General features: G+C 38.0%; 1 protein-coding gene across 1 annotated transcript; it reads left to right on the top strand.

The window, feature by feature from the left end:
- Positions 1–8,777: 8,777 nt before the first annotated feature.
- Positions 8,778–20,105, top strand: rad54l (RAD54 like). Its single transcript, XM_040048546.1, has 18 exons — positions 8,778–9,084; positions 9,187–9,267; positions 10,746–10,856; positions 10,963–11,023; positions 11,109–11,244; positions 11,383–11,452; positions 12,061–12,349; positions 13,124–13,248; positions 13,329–13,479; positions 13,560–13,686; positions 14,694–14,768; positions 16,559–16,689; positions 16,870–16,980; positions 17,335–17,458; positions 17,535–17,613; positions 17,695–17,874; positions 18,006–18,169; positions 19,436–20,105. Exons 1-18 carry the CDS (start codon positions 9,082–9,084, stop codon positions 19,635–19,637), a joined length of 2,220 nt encoding a protein of 739 aa, XP_039904480.1. The 5' UTR covers positions 8,778–9,081; the 3' UTR covers positions 19,638–20,105.
- Positions 20,106–20,310: the final 205 nt, after the last annotated feature.

The following is a 20,310-nucleotide window of genomic DNA, read 5'->3' as shown; positions in this document are numbered from 1 at the left end:
AATTTCTGAATTTTTCTGTTTCCCAGTAAAGAATTCTCTCATTAATTATGCAACAATATCCAACAGATAAAGTACAGCGAAGTTTTTCAGTCTGAAATAAGACGTGGTGTGTAAACAAACAAACCAAAATCTCAAAATGCACTAATTCATTAAAAACACATTTGTGGTTTGTAATCTACTTGTAAGTTTTTTGTCATTGAGAAATGAAAGCATAAGAAACCAGTTTAGCTGAAGTTGTTTCTTGATGACACTCTAAAGACTCCTAACTTATGACAAAACTCAGCTAAACCTTTGAGGGAAAAAAAACAATTAAAATAGACAGTAAAAGTAGTGAGCTAGTGCTCCCCATCCAGGTCAGATGTCACAACACTGACACTTCTCACATGTGACCAGTGAACTCTTAAATGTTTTTAAGAGTTAAAGTTGTCAGACGTTGAAATGATAGACAAAACTTAAACTTGTTTCCCACGACAGCTATTTTTTGTGTGTATGTATGAACACAACCAAATGTTTGATTTCTTTTGAGACCACTTAGTAGGTGAAAATCCTCACGGAGAACCAGACTCATGTTGTGTGTTTGTATTAAATGGAAAAGATGGTTGTAGATAGACCCAGTAAATCAACCAGTGAGCATGCAGAAGTAGGGTCTTAACTGTCTTGAATTTACAAGACATTAGAAAAACAAAACATTAAATACATGTTTTAGTATTTAGATCTAAAAATCCAATAATAAGAGGAAGCTCGTTTTAATCCATTTTTTCTGACTGCTTTCAGAAAACTGTTTTCTAACAGTTCCTACTAATGAATTTGTGGTCAGTGTAGATGACATAAAACAAAGATGAACAGAAGACTGCTCTCCACTTCAGCTCTCCAGGTTTTCATTTGTATCTAATTGTCCACTGTCACTCACACTCTGTCTTAAAGAAGACTCTGGAAGTGTAACAGATGCTGGTTTAATAAACAATTCATATGGCAAACTAATATGTTGTTGCACAACTCATTATAAAGCAGAACACTCAGTGTTCTATAATCATGCGTCTTTTGAAACCCCCAGAGCAGAGACTGATTTTGGTTCAGACTGTTAGGATCACTGCTTCATATAATCTCTAGCTGAGAGGGACTCATGCTGTATGCTGTCATATGGCTTTTTGGGGATTCATACCAAGTTAGTGACCACAGTCACCCTGCACTGGCAAAAAGAAAAGAGCTTTCTAGAAAGTTCTGACTTTATACGTGCATGAACTATTTTATTCTTTCCTAGCTGTCTTCACGTGTTGCTCACGTAGTCTACCATGATGGATTTCCATTCTTCAACTAGCACAACACAGAAAAGGATTCGGATTTAACTTTATTGTCATTACACATCATAAGTACAGGGCAACGGAATAACGAAAAAATACGTAGAACATCTTTAGTGCGATGCATCCTAAATCTAAGTGTGAGCTGCACAAAGTCAGAGCAGAAAAAGAATGCTATAAGAATGATACAAAGTATCAAAAAATTCCTATTATACCTGTAATACCCACGAAATATTACTTGTCCAAATGTAAAAGATAAAAGTTCCTAATGGTATAGAGTAACTGAGTCTAAATGTTAGATTGGCTTTTATCGTTAATTATACTATATTACAACTCTAGCACTCAAAGTCTTAACTACTCTCGGTGGAGCTTGGTAGTTACAAATACAACAATATATTTTTTAAATACAAAATGTTGAATTTTCACAGTGAAAAACTGATGCTGACATGATGGCAGAGCTGGTTGGACTATATCCATTTATCTGTAGAGGGTGTTTCAAGGAGGACCAAGTGCTTTTAAATAAACACATGATGAAAACTGACAAGATTGGATATATCAACATTTTCCCATTAATATATCCTTAATAATGTGTTCAAGGTTGTCCAAAACACTGAAGATCCTCTAAAATTTCCTTTCCCAACTGTTTGTTCTGTCTTTATGCTAGACAGTATACAGTTTTTGTAAAGGATGATTCACTGAATAAAGTGAATCTTCAGCTCTCCTTATACTAGATGTTATCTAACTCTGACCATGAACACCACACCTACTTGCACCAGTCCAACACAATGCATTATTGTAAATTCAAAACAGTATAAAAAGGTAACCAGTTTATCCTGGATGACACTGCCTTTTGATTGGAATAATACAAAGTTAGTTACCTCAGTTTGTTTTGCAGGAGGTTTTACAACATAAATAAAACACAACTTTATCTTTATCTTTACATTTAAGCTCTTTTCTTCCTCTCCTGTCTTTCTTCCATCTTTCTCTGAGTGAAGTTATCTCACAATCTTCTTTCCCTGAGAAATACAGCATTACATTAGCTAGCATGAACAGTATTCAAGTATTCAACAAACTGCACATAAATGAGTGTATTTGCTGTTATTTGATGAGCTGACAAAAAGTGATGCATTTGAAAAACAAATGTTACTGCTTTTAATGCTTGCTACTCTGTAGTGCTAGGTAGATGCTGAAGTACCGCAACAACAATTTGTGACCACCTGCAGTCGTTCTATCCCACTTTAACCCTTGAGCACAGTGCTATAAATGATGCATAAATTGTGTTTTTGCCTCTTTCACTTGTTTGTATGCAATAAGCCCTGGTGACAGATACATGAATAGGATTGCCTTTTCTGTGTAATTATTCCCTCCATTTCAGCTCAAATCGGTTTATTGGTTGACGGTGTGCAGCGACGTAAAATAAAAACTTCCCTCGGATGGATTAAACATAAATTAAGGAGTCAGTTTTTAAATTATAAGGAGTAGAAAGTATATATGTTTGTGTAAAAATGTGGGAAGAAGAAAACGGTCAGAAAATAAATACTCTGATGGAGGCATCGGAGAGCAATTTGGGATTATTGTCTTGCCCAAAGATATTTACATACACTGGAGGAGATGAGGATCAAACCACCAACCTGATGAGGTGACCTGCTCTACCACCTACAGCGACAGCCACCACATTGCCTTTTGTCTTTTCTGTGCAGTTTGTTACAAAACAGCTGCCTGCACAGCTGGGGAAGATGAGAGATTTTTGTGCAAGTGCTCAGTAAATGACTTTTATAAAATGGAAATTTAAAGCTCAAGAGAGTGTTTACATGTAATCCCCTAATCTATGTTACAGCTTTTGAATCATCATTCAAAGTTGGATTGGATCTTATTTAAATATGGAGGGCCACAAGCACTGAAAACTGAATAAATACATCACTAGTTAGTTCATTAATGTGTCATTAATTAATAAACATGGGAAATAATTAATATTTAAGTAATTAAATATCAGTTTATTTCCTTATAATTCATTTATTCATTTCCTATGTTTTTTAACTGACGAACTATTAATTATTTCACAATTGAATTCATTATGTCACTGTTCTTGCGCTGCAGTGATCATGAAGTAATTTTATCTGTCAACCTCTCCCATCAAAGTCAGGTGGTGCTGATGCTGAGTGAGTACAAACCATTGTCTGGTGCAGGGGCATAATTTCCAGGGTGGTTAGGGGGGTTATGACAACCCCCAATAATCAGACCCTACCAATATAACCCCCCTCCCAATAAAATTATGAATTATCTTGCATAAGTAGGCTGCTGATTTTCTTTACTCACCAGCAAAAGAGTCGCAGGTTTAAACATCTGGGAATTTACCCAGATTCATTTATTTGGACAGAGATATTGACCCCCCCCCCAATGTTCAGCACAAAGTTACGCCGATGTGTCCAATTTTTTGTGGGCGTTTCTCAATAGGGCTACACACAGACCATATAGACTTGTGTGGATCCAAACTACATGTAAAGTTTTAAAATACTCTGTTTCTGTGTCACCAAATAAACTTTTAGATCATGTTAAATTACAACATAAAAAGCAGAACATGTAATAAAGTGTTTTTCATTTTTAAACTCTTTTAATTATATGCGAAAAGTCTGAATCGAGTGATTCGATGGGGAGAAGAACAGGATTTAAAACTGTATAAAAAACAATTACGTTTTATTTCCTCAGGATTTCGTCAAAGTGAGCATAAGAGTCGAAGACCCTGAAATATGCACTGGATTTTACAGAGGATTTAGCTTCTCTTTTTCAATCCACTGTAGAGTATAAATTTGATTTAGTATTTTGGGGATTTGCTCTACTCATCGCTCCTATAATGGACTGGAACTTGGAGGAAGTTTGGGAACTTTTTTGGCGTTCCGCATCCTCAAAGGGATTTCATTCTGCGTGGCTAGGGAAAGAATTAATCTGCGGTTCTGCGGTGGGTATATTTAGCAGCAGTTTAGAATTGATCGTTTCAGGGTTTTTTGTGTTTGTTTGGTTTTTTTGGGGGGGTTTTTTTTTGGTTTTTTTTTTACAATTTTTCCTTTTCTTTAAAATTAATTAATTAAATTGCCCTTGATAAAGTTGGTTACATAAAATATCCTGTAAAATATCCTAGAACTATCCTGCAATTAAAGTTCAGTTTGTCAACATTCCCTTTTTTGTTTTTTGTTTTTTATAGTAAAGGTACAACTTGTGTATGACTTTTTACATCTGATTAAAGTTCTTAAAGGTTCCAAAAGGTTGATTCTGTTCATCTGGACGTAGTGTTTTCAGTGGGGAAAATGTTTCATCACTCATCCTAGGAACTCTTCTGTCTCAGCTGACTGCAGGTTTCCCCAACCTTATAAAGAAGGCCCTGAGTAAATGTGGTTATCCCAGCTGGACATTTGTCAAACCTGGGAAGGCACCTAAAGAAAGCCTCAGCCAATCCAGGAGAGAAGGACAACTGCTGCATAAGCGAAAACCCTTAGTGATCCAATATATGTCAGAAGTATTGAAACAGTTGAGATGCATTTTCTTTGACACTGCGTCTCTGTGGTTTTTAAACCCCCCAAAACATGCTGTCCCATACAAACAGAGTAATATAGTGCACGTTGTTGAGTGCCATGATTTATACGTTGGGGAAACCAAACAACCTCTGGCGAAGGAGATGCCACAACACAGAAGAACTACCTCGTCAGGCCAGGACTCTTCAGTCTATTCACACCTACAGGCCAGTGGACACTCTTTCAATGATGAGGATGTAACATCCTGGACAGGGAGGAACGCTGGTCTGAGTGCAGAGTCAAGGAGGCCATTTACATGAAAAGGGAAAGACCATCTCTGAATCAATGAGGGGGCCTAAGGGTACATCTTTCACCATCTTATGATGTTGTGATTGCAGGCGTTCCCCAACTCTCTTTGAATAATGCTCATGACCACTGATCAATGGTTGTTGATCAATTGCCATGACAATTTGCATAATAATGATGAAGAAACTGACTTCACAGCCCATGTTTGTCAGTGGTGCTAGTTTCAGTTACTGTGCAAAAGTACTTTTCATAAGGTTGGGGAAACCTGCAGTAGCTGAGACTGAAGAAGCCACTTGGATGAGTAACGAAATGTTTCTCTCATTGAAAACACTACGTCCAGACAAACACAATCAACTTTTTGGGATAAATACATTGAATGTGGCTCAAAGTTGTTTCTTACATCTTATGGCAAGGGACGAAAAGTTATTTGTGTAAATAAACACAGTACATGTAAGTACAATTAGTTCATTACAAGTTTGGGTCTTTAATTATCTAGAAATCCAATCTACATGAGCAAGGAACAAAACGTCCTTTGAATGCTTAAAGCAGTTTTGTTCAGCTAACACTTTCCTCACATAGAGGAGAACATTTTGTTATTTTCAGTGTAATTTCAAACTGCTCATTCAAACTTGTGAACTGTCATGTTGTTTGCCAAATTACCTGACAAAGTGGTGAGAAACCAGCTTTGAGAGAAGCCTGTGGGTAACTTATCTCAGCCACATGAAGGGAGATGAAATATGGAGACTGTTTCAGCAAAAGTATCATGAAGTGCAGATCTGTCTGGAGTTCAGCTGTCAGTTTGTCCATGGGCAGCTCTGCTGAGAGAGGGTTAGGGAAAGGAGACATTAACTTGAAACTTAATATTAAAAAATATTTTCTTAGTATTCATTTATGCACTTCAGTGAAATATGAAGAGTGCCCGTGTGTGAGAAACCTCAACATTATTAATTTACAAAAACAAAGCCACAATCTTAAAAACTGTGAAGTAAATAGGGCAAGGTCGAGGCTTCTATTAGCCATTTGCCGATCTATTGGTATAAGCATTTATAACAGTCAATAAATGAACATTAAATCAGTAAAGATGAGTTGGGTGAACTCCCTTCAACCATGTTATGAGTGTTGATTTTGCATAATTTTTCCACTAGAGGGCTCTCTGCAACTTTCATGTTGGCAAGAGAGATGTTTGGACATCCACAATAACAACCTTGTAATAATATGATAGTGAAGTTTATTTTTAAATTTCACACTCATATTATTTGCCATAAATACACATAATCCTTTATATAAAAATCTGATTTTCAAATCATCAAATATCATTATCGGCTCTTCATTCCTACCATCACCGAGCTTGCTGACAGGGAATCACGTTTGATGGTTAGGGATCCTTTTCTAAAGCTGACGGGTGTTGAGATGATGGTTGCCAACAGCGGCTGCTGTGAACTGAAGTCAAAGTCCAAAACTGGTGGTTAGTATCGAAAAGAACAACAGGTGGACCAAAGACATGTTCAAAGCTCAGTGAATGGAAGTGAAGGCTCAGTAATTAAATGATTTGAATTGAAATTAAAATTGCTCGGTAATTGAATTATACAGACTCAAAGTAGTGGCATTTATTCATGAGCTGATTATTATTAAACAACAACAACAACAACAATAACAAACATTTAGGAGATTAGAATACAAAAGTTTGTTTGTATAATTTCCTCTACTTGTTACAACATTAAGAACCTTTAGTTTGTAGTTTATAAGCTGTTCTGTTTCTAAGTTTTAATCCTTGTTACTTGACTGGACCTCAGGCTGAAGTGTTTTTTAAAAGACTGTGTGATTTAAAATGAAGAAAAAAAAGTATTATTATATAATATTTTTACATCTGTTTGTGGGAAGATGGCAATATTTGTCCTTAGGGTAAAAAAAGTCAGGATTTTTATGGATACGTTGGATTTTACATTATTTTGATAGCTTTCATTCTTAAATATTTTCAGCTGTTAAAATGTAAAAACATAAAATAGATGGATGAAACTCTTCCCAGTTCGAGACTCCGCCTCTCTGGGAACATCTCAGGCCCTCCCAGGTATGGGGGCCTATCTACCCCACCACACTCCCTGCTGGTGGCTGATGCCCTCAGACGTCGGTGCTTTGCTTGTTCTCGATGCCCGGGGCTGGGTGCTCAGGTATGTATAGGCTCACTCCTGGTGGCTGCTTGGCGGGGCTGGGTGCCCGTGGCTCAGTCGGAAGTCTTCTGGGGGCTGGGGGGCCCTCGGACCTCGGGCCTCTGGGCCTGGTGCTCGGTCCACTCTGGCACGGCTGCCTACTGGCAGAGCCCACGGGCACATCACTGCATTGTGTTGCTCTCTTTTTGCTTGTTTCCTCTTTTTTTCTCTCAACAGGTGATCCAGGTGATTTTTTTTCTTTTTTTTAAGTGTTGTCTCTCACCGTCCCTCTTCCCTTTTGTTTTTCTTTCCCTCCCTCCCTCTCTTTCTTTCTTTCTTTCTTTCTTTCTTTCTTTCTTTCTTTCTTTCTTTCTTTCTTTCTTTCTTTCTTTCTTTCTCCCTCTCCTGTCCCCCAGTCATGTCTGTGCAGTCTGTAATAAAATAAAATAAAATAAAATAAAATAACAAAGGTCAATTTAATGGACCAATATGTTCCCAACAATTCTGATGGCTAACCCCCCCCCCCCCCCCAAAAAAACCCAACAAAAAAACCCTTACCTTTTCATTTAGTTTCTTGTTCTTGTTTGATGGGTTGTTAGTTGTTCAGACTTCTGTTAGAATTATGAGCATGACCTACATTTTTTCTGTAATAGATTAATCCTCTAAATTTCTTTAAACTTAAAAGTCTTGAGTCATCATTCATCCATCATTTCTCTAAATTTTGCATAAGAGAGGCCAGACTTTCAACTACTGTAATTTTTTTAAAAGTTCTCTCCAGGTTTTCAAAGACCATTGTTAATGGTCTAATACATTACATATATGTTCTAATAAATGTTAACACATGTATACATGTGGCTAATATTGTAGGGTCTGCCTTACAGTATAAAGCGAATAGAGGCGACTTTTGGTGTGATTTGGCGCTGTATAAACAAAATAAAATTGAACTGAATTGAACTGAATGTTATAGATGTGGGCGGGTGTGTAACTCTTATCAGCTGTTTGGAGTGAGGGCTGGGGTGATTTCTTTGAAGATCTGTGACAGGAGACACTCACAAAACAACCTCATTACAAAAACTTTTTCATCGGGACAATCAACCACACCTTTTGTTACAAAGTGCCAGAGTGTCATTGATATTACTTTTTGTTACTTTTTGCTCAATTTCAAGACTGAAAAGCAGACTGAGCTTCCTGTCAATGACGGAATGGTTACTGAAGGGTGTTTGCAATGTCACCAATAACAGCAACAAATTAGCTGTCACAGATACAATTTTCAAGTACAAAGCTATTATGAAGTCTCTCATATCACTCCCCCCCCCCGTTCTTATTTACCCTTCTTATTTTATTTGTACTGCTAATTGTTACTCTTATTTGCCTGGTATGTCTACTGTACAAACTGAACTGGAATGACTGACTGTTCACTTTATAATTTCAAATAAAGAAATGTCACTAATAACAGACTGAACTCAACAGGTACTCTGCTTCATTGAACAGGACGAATAAAGATCGAGCCTACAACAGTTTGTTGTCCTTCCGGCTTTCCGTAGTGTTGTACAACAATTAGCGCCAAGTTGAAACGAGGAGGAAAGTGCGCCGTATACTTTATGTATACTGACGTTATCGTGATTTTGCTATTAACTATATACACCTAGTAGTGCGTTTCACGTTAACGCTGGGAACACGTGTTTGTTAAACGAGTGTTTATAGTACCGGAGGAGTACACCGGCACAGACAAGAAGCAGACAGCGGTAACTACGAACAAACGCTAGCAACACGGTGAGGCGAGACGTCTCAGCATTACTACAGCCACATAGAATAGACGTGGAAATGGTAAGTAATAAGCCGTATTCGTAGTTATTTCATTTGGCCTACACACTACATTAGGGTGTTGATTAAGAAATTGTAATGTCAATATATGAACCTCCGTCCCAGCGGAGGAGTCTCGCTCCCAGTCAGATTGCCAAACGCAAGCAGGAGGGAGACTACTGTGAAGATGAGTGGACACCTAAACCTGTAAGTACAGGACCGCTGCTGTATATCTGGAGCTAAGGTGTTAATGTTGGAGTGCTTCTTGACCTGTGTCACACCTTTTTAAACCTGCCTTTAGACATAGTTTCAAATAGGAAAGTAAGCGTGTACTTTAGCCTTTAGGCATCCTAGGAGAATAGGATGTTTTAAATTTTAGGTGTTACATCCCAAGTTGATTTCTTAGATTAAGGGTTTTCCTATTAAAACTTTCAGTTCAATTCAGGTTCATTTGTATACAGTGGTCCATCGCTATAACGCGGTTCAGCTTTCGCGGCCTCGCTGTTTCGCGGATTTTTTTTGTGCAATTTTACATGTTTGTTTTTTGTTTTTTATAGCACATCGTGTTCTGCGACCTGATTGGCTGTAGACCATTGTCAATCAATCTCCTCCGTACCGCATCTCCTGTACAGAATGCGTCCAGCACGTCAAATTTACATTCGCTAGCAGTGTGACTCTGAAGTGCTGTACTGTATGTTCATGGGCCTAACTTTGTGCTGAACATTGGGGGGTGTCAAGATCTCTGTCAAAATAAATAAATAAATCTGGGTAAATTTCCAGATGATTAAACATGCAACTATTTTGCTGGTAATAATTGAAATGAGTAAAGAAAATCAACAGCCTATTTATGCAAGATAATTCATAATTTTATTGGGGGGATTATATTGATAGCGTCTGATTACTGGGGGGGTCATAACCCCCCTAACCCCCCTGGAAATTATGCCCCTGTGTGTATGTTTGTAAGTTCTCCCCCCAAAACACAACAATGTCAACCAGAAGTTTTGCACCATCAAATGCACCTGTGGGTGCCTTTGGTTTCATTCTATAATACTGGACTTATTTGTCTACGAAGGTTTGAACTTTGAGAGTGTTTAAACAAGAGAGGAAAATCTGAAAATGTTCGTGCCTGTCTGAGAAAAGTGTATAAAGAGTGTAGTGAGGGGGTTTTACAGCCTTGAAACATCTATAATGATTGTAAAATATAAAGTTGCCCATTTCCTATCGCGGCTTATTTTTAGAACGTAACTCCCGCGATAAACGAGGGACCACTGTAGCGCCAAATCACAACAACAGTCGCCTCAAAACGCTTAATATTGTAAGGTAAAGATGCGACAGTAATTTTATATGTTTAATTATAGAAATATGAGTTATACACATCTAGCCAGCCATCATTTTTTGCCACTTGTGTATGTTATTAAAAGACTGTTAACAGCTTCCTCATTAGTGTTTTTGTTTTTAAAAGACACACACACAAACATAATTGTAGAAAATTAGAGCAGTGGATAACCTGCTGAATTTTGTTGTGTTTTTTTTTTTTTTTTTTTTGTGTTTTTTTTTTGTGTTTTTTTTTTTTTTTTTTTTTTTTTAAAGAGCCATGGCAGAAAGTGAGGGGCCTAATTTATGGTGTATGCCATTTACAGATATTTAAAAAACATTTAAATTATTTATTTATATTTTTTATGCAGGAGAAAAGAAGAAAAGGCGATAATGAAATGAGAGAAAACCACATTTCTATCCATAGAAAGCCTCTGACGCAGATCAACAACCGTCCTGCATGTATGGATGGTGAAAAACATGTAAGCATTGTTTAAAGCTGTCAGATAAATATCTTTGTATAGATTTTGTGTGTGAATAAAGTTTAATGATTTAAAGAGGCTTACCTGTTAAAAATCTTTTCTGCAGGAGGCATTTATTCAAAGTATCCTGTCCAAACCGTTTAAAATTCCTATTCCAAATTATGCAGGTAACATTTTTCTCTCACCATGGCTCTTTTAATTTTAGTACAGCAGGCATATTACTTCACTGCTGTGTTAATGAAATACCTACAGGATCACTGGGAATCAGGGCACTTGGTTTAAAGCGTGCAGGAGTGAGAAGACCACTCCATGATCCTTTTGCCGAAGATGCTCTGATTCTTTACGAGCCTCCAGCTCTGAGTGCCCATGACCTGATCAAAGCTGACAAGTAGGTCAAAAACACAACTCCTTCTCCAATACATCATCTTTTACTCAATACTTTCTTGTCTGTTGTCTGTCTGAGTGCTGTTCATGTTTGTGATTTAAAAAATACTTGTGTGACACAAGCTATCTTTGCTCTTTTCAGAGAAAAACTACCCGTTCATGTGGTTGTGGATCCAGTGTTAGGCAAAGTGCTCAGACCCCATCAGAGACAGGTAAACACAAGATATCTTTACACATAAACTACTCTATGCTACTGTATTGCACATATCATACAACAGTATCATAGTATTAAACATATACTGTGGAATATTTCATGCTTGACTCTAGATTTACAAAAACAAATCATTATTATAAGAGAATAAATGTTAGTTTAACCAAGAATATTAAAAAACTGTAACGTAAAACTTCTTGTCTTTAAATACTTCTGTTTAAATTACCCAAGACTGCCAAGTCTTCATTTGTTTCCACACATGTTTAGAGGCATTGCTAAATTTGTTTGTAAAATATGAATGAAAATGTTAATGAATCACAGATTTGTGCCTGTGCACAGTTAGTTATTCTTAATGTCTTCAACGGTTTTGGATGTTGTCACAGTTTAATTTAACATTGTATTTGTACCTCATGGCACAGCTAGCCACAAATTCAGCTTCTTACAGTCCTCCAAAAGTAGTTTGCAAGCTGCTTCTGAAACTTTGATATCTTATGCCAACTAGTAAGAAGACAGTGAAGTGTGACTCAGCTCCAAAAAAGGAGTGTAGTTCACCTTAAGTGATGTTTTTTTTTCTTTGAAATTCACATTGAATGTCTTTAATTTCTTAAGGGTGTAAAGTTCATGTGGGAGTGTGTGACGGGCCGACGCATACCAGGATCTTATGGCTGCATCATGGCTGATGAGATGGGGTTGGGAAAGACCTTGCAGTGCATCACCCTCATGTGGACCCTGCTACGCCAAAGCCCTGATACTAAGCCAGAGATAGACAAGGCCATTGTGGTGTCACCTTCAAGCTTGGTTCATAACTGGTATAATGAAGTCAGAAAGTGGCTGGGAACACGTATCACACCATTGGCCATTGATGGAGGATCAAAGGAAGGCATTAATAGACAACTAGGTATCTAACTTTAATTTCTCTCTCATTATAAATATCCACAGAAAGGTTGTTGGAAAAGCCTTGTAATGGACCAAAGTTATAGTCTTAACTCCTGTCTTTTTGAGCCCGCCCTGTTAAAAAGCTTAGTCTCTGATTGGTCAGCTGGCCAAGAAAAAACAAAAAGAAGTGTATCCCCAGATTGTCTGAGTATAATAATCTTTGATCTCAGCATTATATCTTTTGCTAGCTTAAGGAAGACCTCCTAGGGTGGCTGTAGCTCAGGTGGCAGAGCAGGTCAGCCACTAATCAGAAGGTCGGTGGTTCGATCCCAGGCTGTCTCCTGCCAAATATCCTTGGGCAAGATACTAACCCCATGTTTGCCTACTGGTGGTGGTCAGAGGGCCCGGTGGGGCCAGTGTCCGGCAGCCTCGCCTCTGTCAGTGCGCCCCAGGGTGGCTGTGGCTACAATGTAGCTGCCATCACCAGTGTGTGAATGTGTGTGTGAATGACTGAATGTAGTGTGAAGCGCTTTGGGGTCCTTAGGGACTAGAAAAGCGCTATACAAATGCAGGCCATTTTACCATTTACCTGTCAGTGAAAAGTTTTTTTTCAGCAGAATAAAAATATTCTAAACATTGTCATAGAGTGTACATGATTGAAATTGTTGCCCAAGCAGACTTAAGTTTAAGAGAAGATGGTTTTACTTGAGAGCTATTGCTAATATTGTTTAAATAGTGAGAAGTTTGTTAGATGAGCTTCCCTAAAGGGTCATTTGTTTGTTTCCTGTTCTTTCAGAGAGTTTCATTTCGCAGCGCAGCTTGAGAGCACACACACCCATCCTCATCATTTCATATGAGACATTTCGACTGCACGCTGAGGTTCTGCACAGGGGAAAAGTTGGACTTATCATCTGTGACGAAGTATTTCACTTTATCCATACAATTCAGAGCTATCAAGAACTCTCGAAGTTAGGATGTAACAGTACTATTGTATTCTTCAGGGCCATCGGCTTAAGAACTCTGATAACCAGACATATCAGGCCCTGAACACCATGAGTGCCCAGAGGAGAGTGCTGATATCAGGCACACCCATACAGAATGACCTTCTGGAGTACTTCAGCCTGGTCCACTTTGTTAATGCTGGTATTCTTGGTAAGCAGCATTACAAATACAGAAATAGGTAAAAAGCTCTTTTCTGATCAGATTTTTTTAACGTTTCATCTGGATGGCAGGCACATCCCAGGAATTTAAAAAGCGATTCGAACTTCCCATCCTTAAGGGACGGGATGCAGATGCCAGTGATAAAGAAAGACTGAGTGGGGAAGAAAAACTGAAGGAGCTAATCAGCATAGTCAACAGGTAAGTTCATGCAACACGACACTAAAGTACTTTACCTTATAATATAAACTGCCTTGAGGCAGGTGCTGGTGCTATTTTCTAAGTAAATATATTTTCAAGAGTGCTATTGACACAAAATTCTCACCGGATGTCGGTAACAATCCATTCAATCCACTCATGTAAAGAACCCATAGATGTTCATAAATTAAGTTATGTGTAATAATGAGAAATGATACAGGAAAAAAGTATTTCACACTTACTGAAATTGATTTCATACTTCATACAAAAGCCTTTGTTGGCAATGACAGCTTCAACATTTCCTGTATGGAGAACCTAGTTGCATGCATTTCTCAGGTTGTGAAGGCTCTGTGGGCCACTTCTATGAACTCTGAGCTTTAGTTCTTCCCACAGGTTTTCATTTCGATTCAGGTCAGGTGATTGGCCGGGTAATTGTAGCAGCTCTGAAACCAATTGAAAGTTTCCTCGGCTGCATGTTTGGCATCATTGTCTTGCAGAAATGTCCACACTTGTTTCATTTTGTTCAAAAAGCAGCACAGGGGGTTCTGAATGGCTCCCCCTCCCCCCAGACAACATAGCCCCTGGGATCCTTGGGACACACACAGAGGGGATGAAACTTTATTTAATCTTATGTCCTGATCATAAGATGACCTGTTCCTGTTAATCTCTAGGCTTTTTTAGCTTTTATTTTGAGTTTTTTTAAGATATAATTTTGTAATTGAATGCAGCATGTTTTTGTTTCATTATCTGATTTTCATAGATTAGATTTAGAATGAGATTATGCAGCATAATCTCTGATACATTTGGAGAAACAACTATTTTAATTGTGTTAATTAAATTATATTAATTCCTGCTCCTTTGTTTTGTCTTTGTCAGACAGAGTCAAGTAAACATAAGCATCCTAAAAATAAATATTTATTTATATGTTTTGTGTTTAGACGAATGTCTTCAACAAACTGAACTCTCTTTTATTCTGCTTCTGTTGTAATGACCATATTCTGTATCAACAGGTGTTTGATAAGGAGGACATCTGATATCTTGTCCAAGTATCTTCCTATGAAAATTGAGCAGATTGTGTGCTGCAGGTAGGTAGATTGGTGCTCAACATGAAGAACCCTCTTCTTTTTTTTTTTTTTCAAGCAGAGATAACTTCTTTAATATTTTAATTTTTATAAATTGTCCTCACTCTGCTGGGTGGGTGGGTGCTGGGCACCATGGACACCCAACTTTGTGAACACAATAACTTGAGAACGAGGTGACGCAGGGTTTTTTTTTTTTTTTTTTTTTTTCTTTCCAGATCTATTAAAAATCTCAAAGTTAAAATCTTGGTGACTTTGACCTCAAGGTTATTGTTCAAGTTGTATGAAAATCTTGTGAACAGGATAAATCAACTAAGATGAAAATGAGTGTTTTCAAATTGAAACCATACATGCATCTACTAAAAATCTCGTATCAGAGCCAAGTTTTGAAAACACAATAGCTCAAGAAAGCTGTATTGTAGGATTTAAAAAAAAATTTAAGTTAAAAATTAATAAATGAAAAACCCCATGACATATATGTAGTACTCAGGAAGGATATCATATAGGTTTCTCATACCAATAGCAAAGCTGCATCTGCGGAGAGTCTGGGACACTTTGATACAATTTGTTTTTGTTTATTTATTTTAATCAGTGGCACGATATAATATACCAGCATCATTGTTTCAGTCTTTTGACAAAATGATATTCAAAGCATTTTCTCAATAACTATTGTTTTACAGTGAGTTTTTATAATGATTAAATTAAACCTTATGCTGTCAGATTGCTGTAACTGTATGGATTTTAAGGCCAGGGTACAATTTGATATAAGTGTTAAAAGATATTACATGCTTATTGTTTCATTTATAATTGTTTTATTTTATGTAAACCTGACGTGGAATGATCTGTCAGTATTGCTACAGTTTGTAGTGAGAATGATACTGAGGTTCAACAGACTGACTTGGTGCATAGATTAAAGCGTACCATTTCTTTCATTATTTGTTACCAGTAAGGCTAGTTGATTTGTTGAAGTAGACCTTAGAGAAATAACTGCATCTGCTATTATAGGTGCATAATATCCTCTCCAAGGAGGCTGTGTAGCACTGCCAGCCACCAGTGTTTTTTACATTTTACATTGCATTTGTTGCTGTTGCAAAATTGAAAATTAGGGTTTTTAAGTGATTATAAAGCTTGCTTAGTTTTAGCAATAAAAAATTATGAACATCCGTCTAAAACTTAGCTAGCAGAATCGCTAGAATGAAAGCCTCGTAAAATAGCTCATGTCTCATTTTCTTATGGTGTTGGAAGGACATATTTGTATGTTCTTGCATGCTCTAATTAACACATTGGTTACAATTAGCAGCATTGTTAAAATATTGAACACCTGGTGCAAGATATGAAAAAATACAGTAACCCAAGGGTAGGGTTAGTAGGGTTAGTGACTTGCTAATTAAATCTTCTAGAACCGGAACTTTTCAGAGGAAACGTACAGAAGAAAATTCTCCTGCCAGGAGGCTGAGGGGTAGTATTGGGGCTACCATAATTTATTTATTTTTCCTATTAATTTATGATACTTTTGATATATCCCTTACTTGAGGTTTACTCGAGCAGTTTTTGTCCCGATCATGGAAGACTGGACCAGGTCTTTACCCACTCGAGGATGCTCGAGGGAGCATGGGAGTTTGCCCAACCAGTCTACATTTGTCTTGTAGGCTTGGAGAAGGCATTCGAACGTGTCCCTCGGGGTGTCCTGTGGGAGGTGTTTTGGGAGTATGGAGTGTCCCAAAACAAAAATGTAAACAGGATTTAATTTACATGGAATTTGATTTGAATTTGTGTCTCTTTGTGATTCCTTGCAGGCTGACCCCTCTACAGACAGAGCTCTATAAACACTTTCTAAAGCAGGCCAAACCCATTGAGACATTACAAAAGGGCAAAATAAGTGTCTCCTCCCTGTCTTCCATCACATCACTCAAGAAACTGTGCAATCGTAAGTGAGAAAAATGTAACACAAAATGTTGCATCTGTGAACACTACAGTGATCATCAGAAAAATTGTCCTCTCATAATTGAGCTAAAATGTAAAATGTTAATAGAAAACAAGATTGTCGTCTTACATCTAGAATTATCTTCTGCTTGGAAAAAATACAAATGAGTGCCATCTTTCTCAGATCCAGCTCTCATCTATGAGAAGTGTGTGGAACGGGAGGAGGGATTTGAAGGGGCATTAGAACTTTTTCCTCCAAACTACTCCACCAAAGATGTTGAACCTCAGCTCTCTGGTAAGAACGTGCACAGCATATCGTGGTGCAGCTCCTCTGATGGTCTTCCAGGTCATCCACACTTACTAGTTGGAAGAAGATTAGCATTAGATTAGTAGAATGTAAACAGAACATTAGGTCAGATAGATAAGCTAAGTAAAAATGTGAACAGGGTTGTTTTCACAATTTAATAGCTTGTCTAATGTTTACATTTTACATTTACATGATATTATATAAAATATTGTTTTATAAGAATTAACTTTTTTATTGCCTTCTTTTGTTAAGACTAATTTTCTGTAAATGTGTCTAAAGGGTGGTGCTATTTTGAAGTCATGCAGCCTCCCCTCTCTCTATTTATTGCTTTGTTTATTTCAGGGAAAATGCTGGTTCTCGACTACATTCTGGCAATGACAAAGACCACAACAAGAGACAAAGTGGTGCTTGTCTCCAACTACACACAGACTCTGGATCTCTTTGAAAAGCTCTGCAGATCTAGAAGGTATATTTGCAGAAATCACTATTTTAAGTGCGCTATTTAAATGATTTTAATTCCTCCTCCTTTGTGTCTTTGTCAGATACCTCTATGTTCGGCTGGATGGCACAATGTCCATCAAGAAAAGAGCCAAGATTGTGGAAAAGTTCAACAGCCCGTCGGTGAGTTGGAAAATCAGTTTGAAGCAATATTGAGAGCTTTGAAAGACTTCTGAACAGTGTCTGAAGACATCTTTTTCTCAGAACCCAGAGTTCATCTTCATGCTGAGTAGCAAGGCTGGTGGATGTGGCCTCAATCTGATTGGTGCTAACCGCTTGGTGATGTTTGATCCCGACTGGAACCCAGCGAATGACGAGCAAGCGATGGCTCGGGTGTGGAGAGATGGTCAGAAGAAGACCTGCTACATCTACCGACTTCTCTCTGTCAGTTCAGTGCTTTTTCAACAGTGTTTAGGACCTCACATTCAGTGTTTTAGTACAGCAGGTTACTTTTGAAATCTACACTGAGCTGGTTACAGATTTACCAGTTTTGACATGTGCTTGTTTCCCGACAGACGGGAACAATTGAAGAGAAGATCCTGCAAAGGCAGGCCCATAAAAAAGCCCTGAGCAGCTGTGTGGTGGATGAAGAGCAGGATGTGGAGCGTCACTTCTCTCTGGGCGAACTCCGAGAACTCTTCACTCTCAACGAAGAGACCACTAGTGACACGCACGACAAGTACAACACATTACTCACACACGTTGTCTGTGCTGTTCAGTCTACTAATTGTCCAGAGAGCTTAATTTACTCTAGAAATGGTAAATTAAAATTAAAGCCCAAATATCTTGTAGAAATTTTCTTGGCACAAGTAACGTAGCTGTAAAAGGTTATGTGTTCTTCTCTGAGTTGAGAACTCATTACAGCTGCAGTTAGATCCTTGCATCTATCATGTTCTGGGCAGCCTATCATGTGCTTTTAGATTTTATGGGCTTTCGCACAAGAACTGACACCAAGTGAGGTTAATGTGAGTTTTCGAGATTAATAGTTATTTGAGCAAAACTGAGAGGGTTTGACACTGTCGTGAAAAGTGATTCGAAGTTGTTAGTTATGGCATTTTTATTGCTAGGTTGACGTGGATAATAATGGTTTGAAGTCATTATTATGCTATGTATGGAATTATTTTTCTATCATAAGTTGCATTCAAGAAAAAAACATAATCCAAGAAAAGAATTTAATTTCATCGGCACAATTAAATTCTTTGTGCTTAAATTTAACGACCCTCGCGTGTAAAACTCAACAGCCACACAAAGAAGCCGTCGCACCTGCAGGAGTGTGTGCTTTGCGGCCACGGCTACAGTTTCTCGGTCTGTACTGATTTATCACTTGTAGCTGCACATCCCACCAAAGTGAACGTGTTTGCTGCTGACTGAGCAGCTTTTTGGTGGCATGGTTATATTTCTATTTTGGCTACAATTATAATTGATTGATTATGATGCACACTTCCTTGCCTCATCCTTGTTATTTTTAATTATAAAGGGCATGCAGATTAATGGGACAGCAGTGCAGAGGCTTCAGAACTTACCTTTGAATCTTCTGGTTTTAAAGATTTCTTCAGCAGTGATGTAATCCAGTGACTGTTGTCAGTATATATACTGCTACGCAGTAAATAACCAATGTAACTGTTTAACACAATCACCTGAACTGTTGATCAAAGGATCCTATGGGCATCCAGTCAAAAGTCAGTTGATTCGTGTTAGCAGGATTCCTCTGTAGGTGGAAAAAGCCTCCCGCGAGGGGGGGAAACTGTAGCAGCACAAAGCAGACACTGTGTTCATTGCTGCTAAGTTCTTCACACGTGAGAAATTTAATTGCTCCGCTGAAATGAAATTATTTTCTCACAGTTATGTCTTTTCTCTGCGCAACTTATGATAGAAAAATAATCTCACACTATGGATCATAATGTATGGCACGCCCTTAATCAGCCTCTTTCCCCTCCTGTATTAGGTTTCGCTGTCGCCGCTGTGTGAATGGCAGAGAAACAAGACAACCTGACAATGATGCTGACTGTAACAGTGACCTCTCCCATTGGAACCACTGTTCTGACAAGAAGGGCCTGAGGGACCAAGTGCTGAAAGCGTCTTGGGATGCTGCTGTGTCCTTTGTCTTCCACCAGCGCTCTCATGAGGACCAGATGGGTGTAGTATAGAAGAAAGAATGCAGAAGGCTGTGTTACACTACCACAGATGCTGTAAATATGGATATTTATGTGTTGTTGAGTTTTTCCATTTGTTTTAAACAGAAAAAATAAAGGTTGATAACCAGACATGAAGGCAGTTATTTCTTCACATTTTTGCATTTATGGAAAATGTGCTATGATTTACAAGCTGTGATGCACGTTACTGTATAGATAAATTTTTTTTGTCTGGTTTCAGTTAGTCATCACAGCCTTCTGTAATAAAAAAGAGGTGTGCACCTTCTGTAAGACAGGCATATTACATTAATATGTTATGTTAAGACGTGACTGAGCCTGGCCAGGCTGCACCGGCTAGCCTGACCACCAGGCACTTGTTGACAAGCCCCTCCCCTGGGCCTGGCTCCAAGCAATGTAACGTGGTCTATAGTTGTACTTTCTTTCCACTTGTGTTTTAATAAATAAACAATTATTGAAAATGGACATTTAATATGTGGTCTTTCACAATGTAAATTCTACCTTTGTTTATTGCTGGCTCTGTGAACAGATTCCACTTCAGAGACCTAACACTAGTGTCACCTCCTGCTGGTGATAATGGCACAATATAGATTCTCTGCTGGGGGTATGCATTTTATATGTGCAGCTTAACTCTGCACTGCAAAAGGAATGCAACAGTTTGCCTTACTTT

This window comes from Simochromis diagramma, unplaced genomic scaffold, assembly GCF_900408965.1.
Source record: "Simochromis diagramma unplaced genomic scaffold, fSimDia1.1 OVJJ01000557.1, whole genome shotgun sequence".
NCBI lineage: Eukaryota > Metazoa > Chordata > Actinopteri > Cichliformes > Cichlidae > Simochromis > Simochromis diagramma.
The sequence above is the reverse complement of the archived record's forward strand: the minus strand, read 5'-3'. Positions and strand labels throughout refer to the sequence as shown.

Excerpts from the sequence above, each read along its gene's own strand:
- rad54l (XM_040048546.1), top strand. Across the intron at positions 16,690-16,869 it reads ACTCAAGAAACTGTGCAATC|ATCCAGCTCTCATCTATGAG; the intron begins GTAAGTGAGAAA and ends CATCTTTCTCAG. Across the intron at positions 18,170-19,435 it reads ACTAGTGACACGCACGACAA|GTTTCGCTGTCGCCGCTGTG; the intron begins GTACAACACATT and ends CTCCTGTATTAG.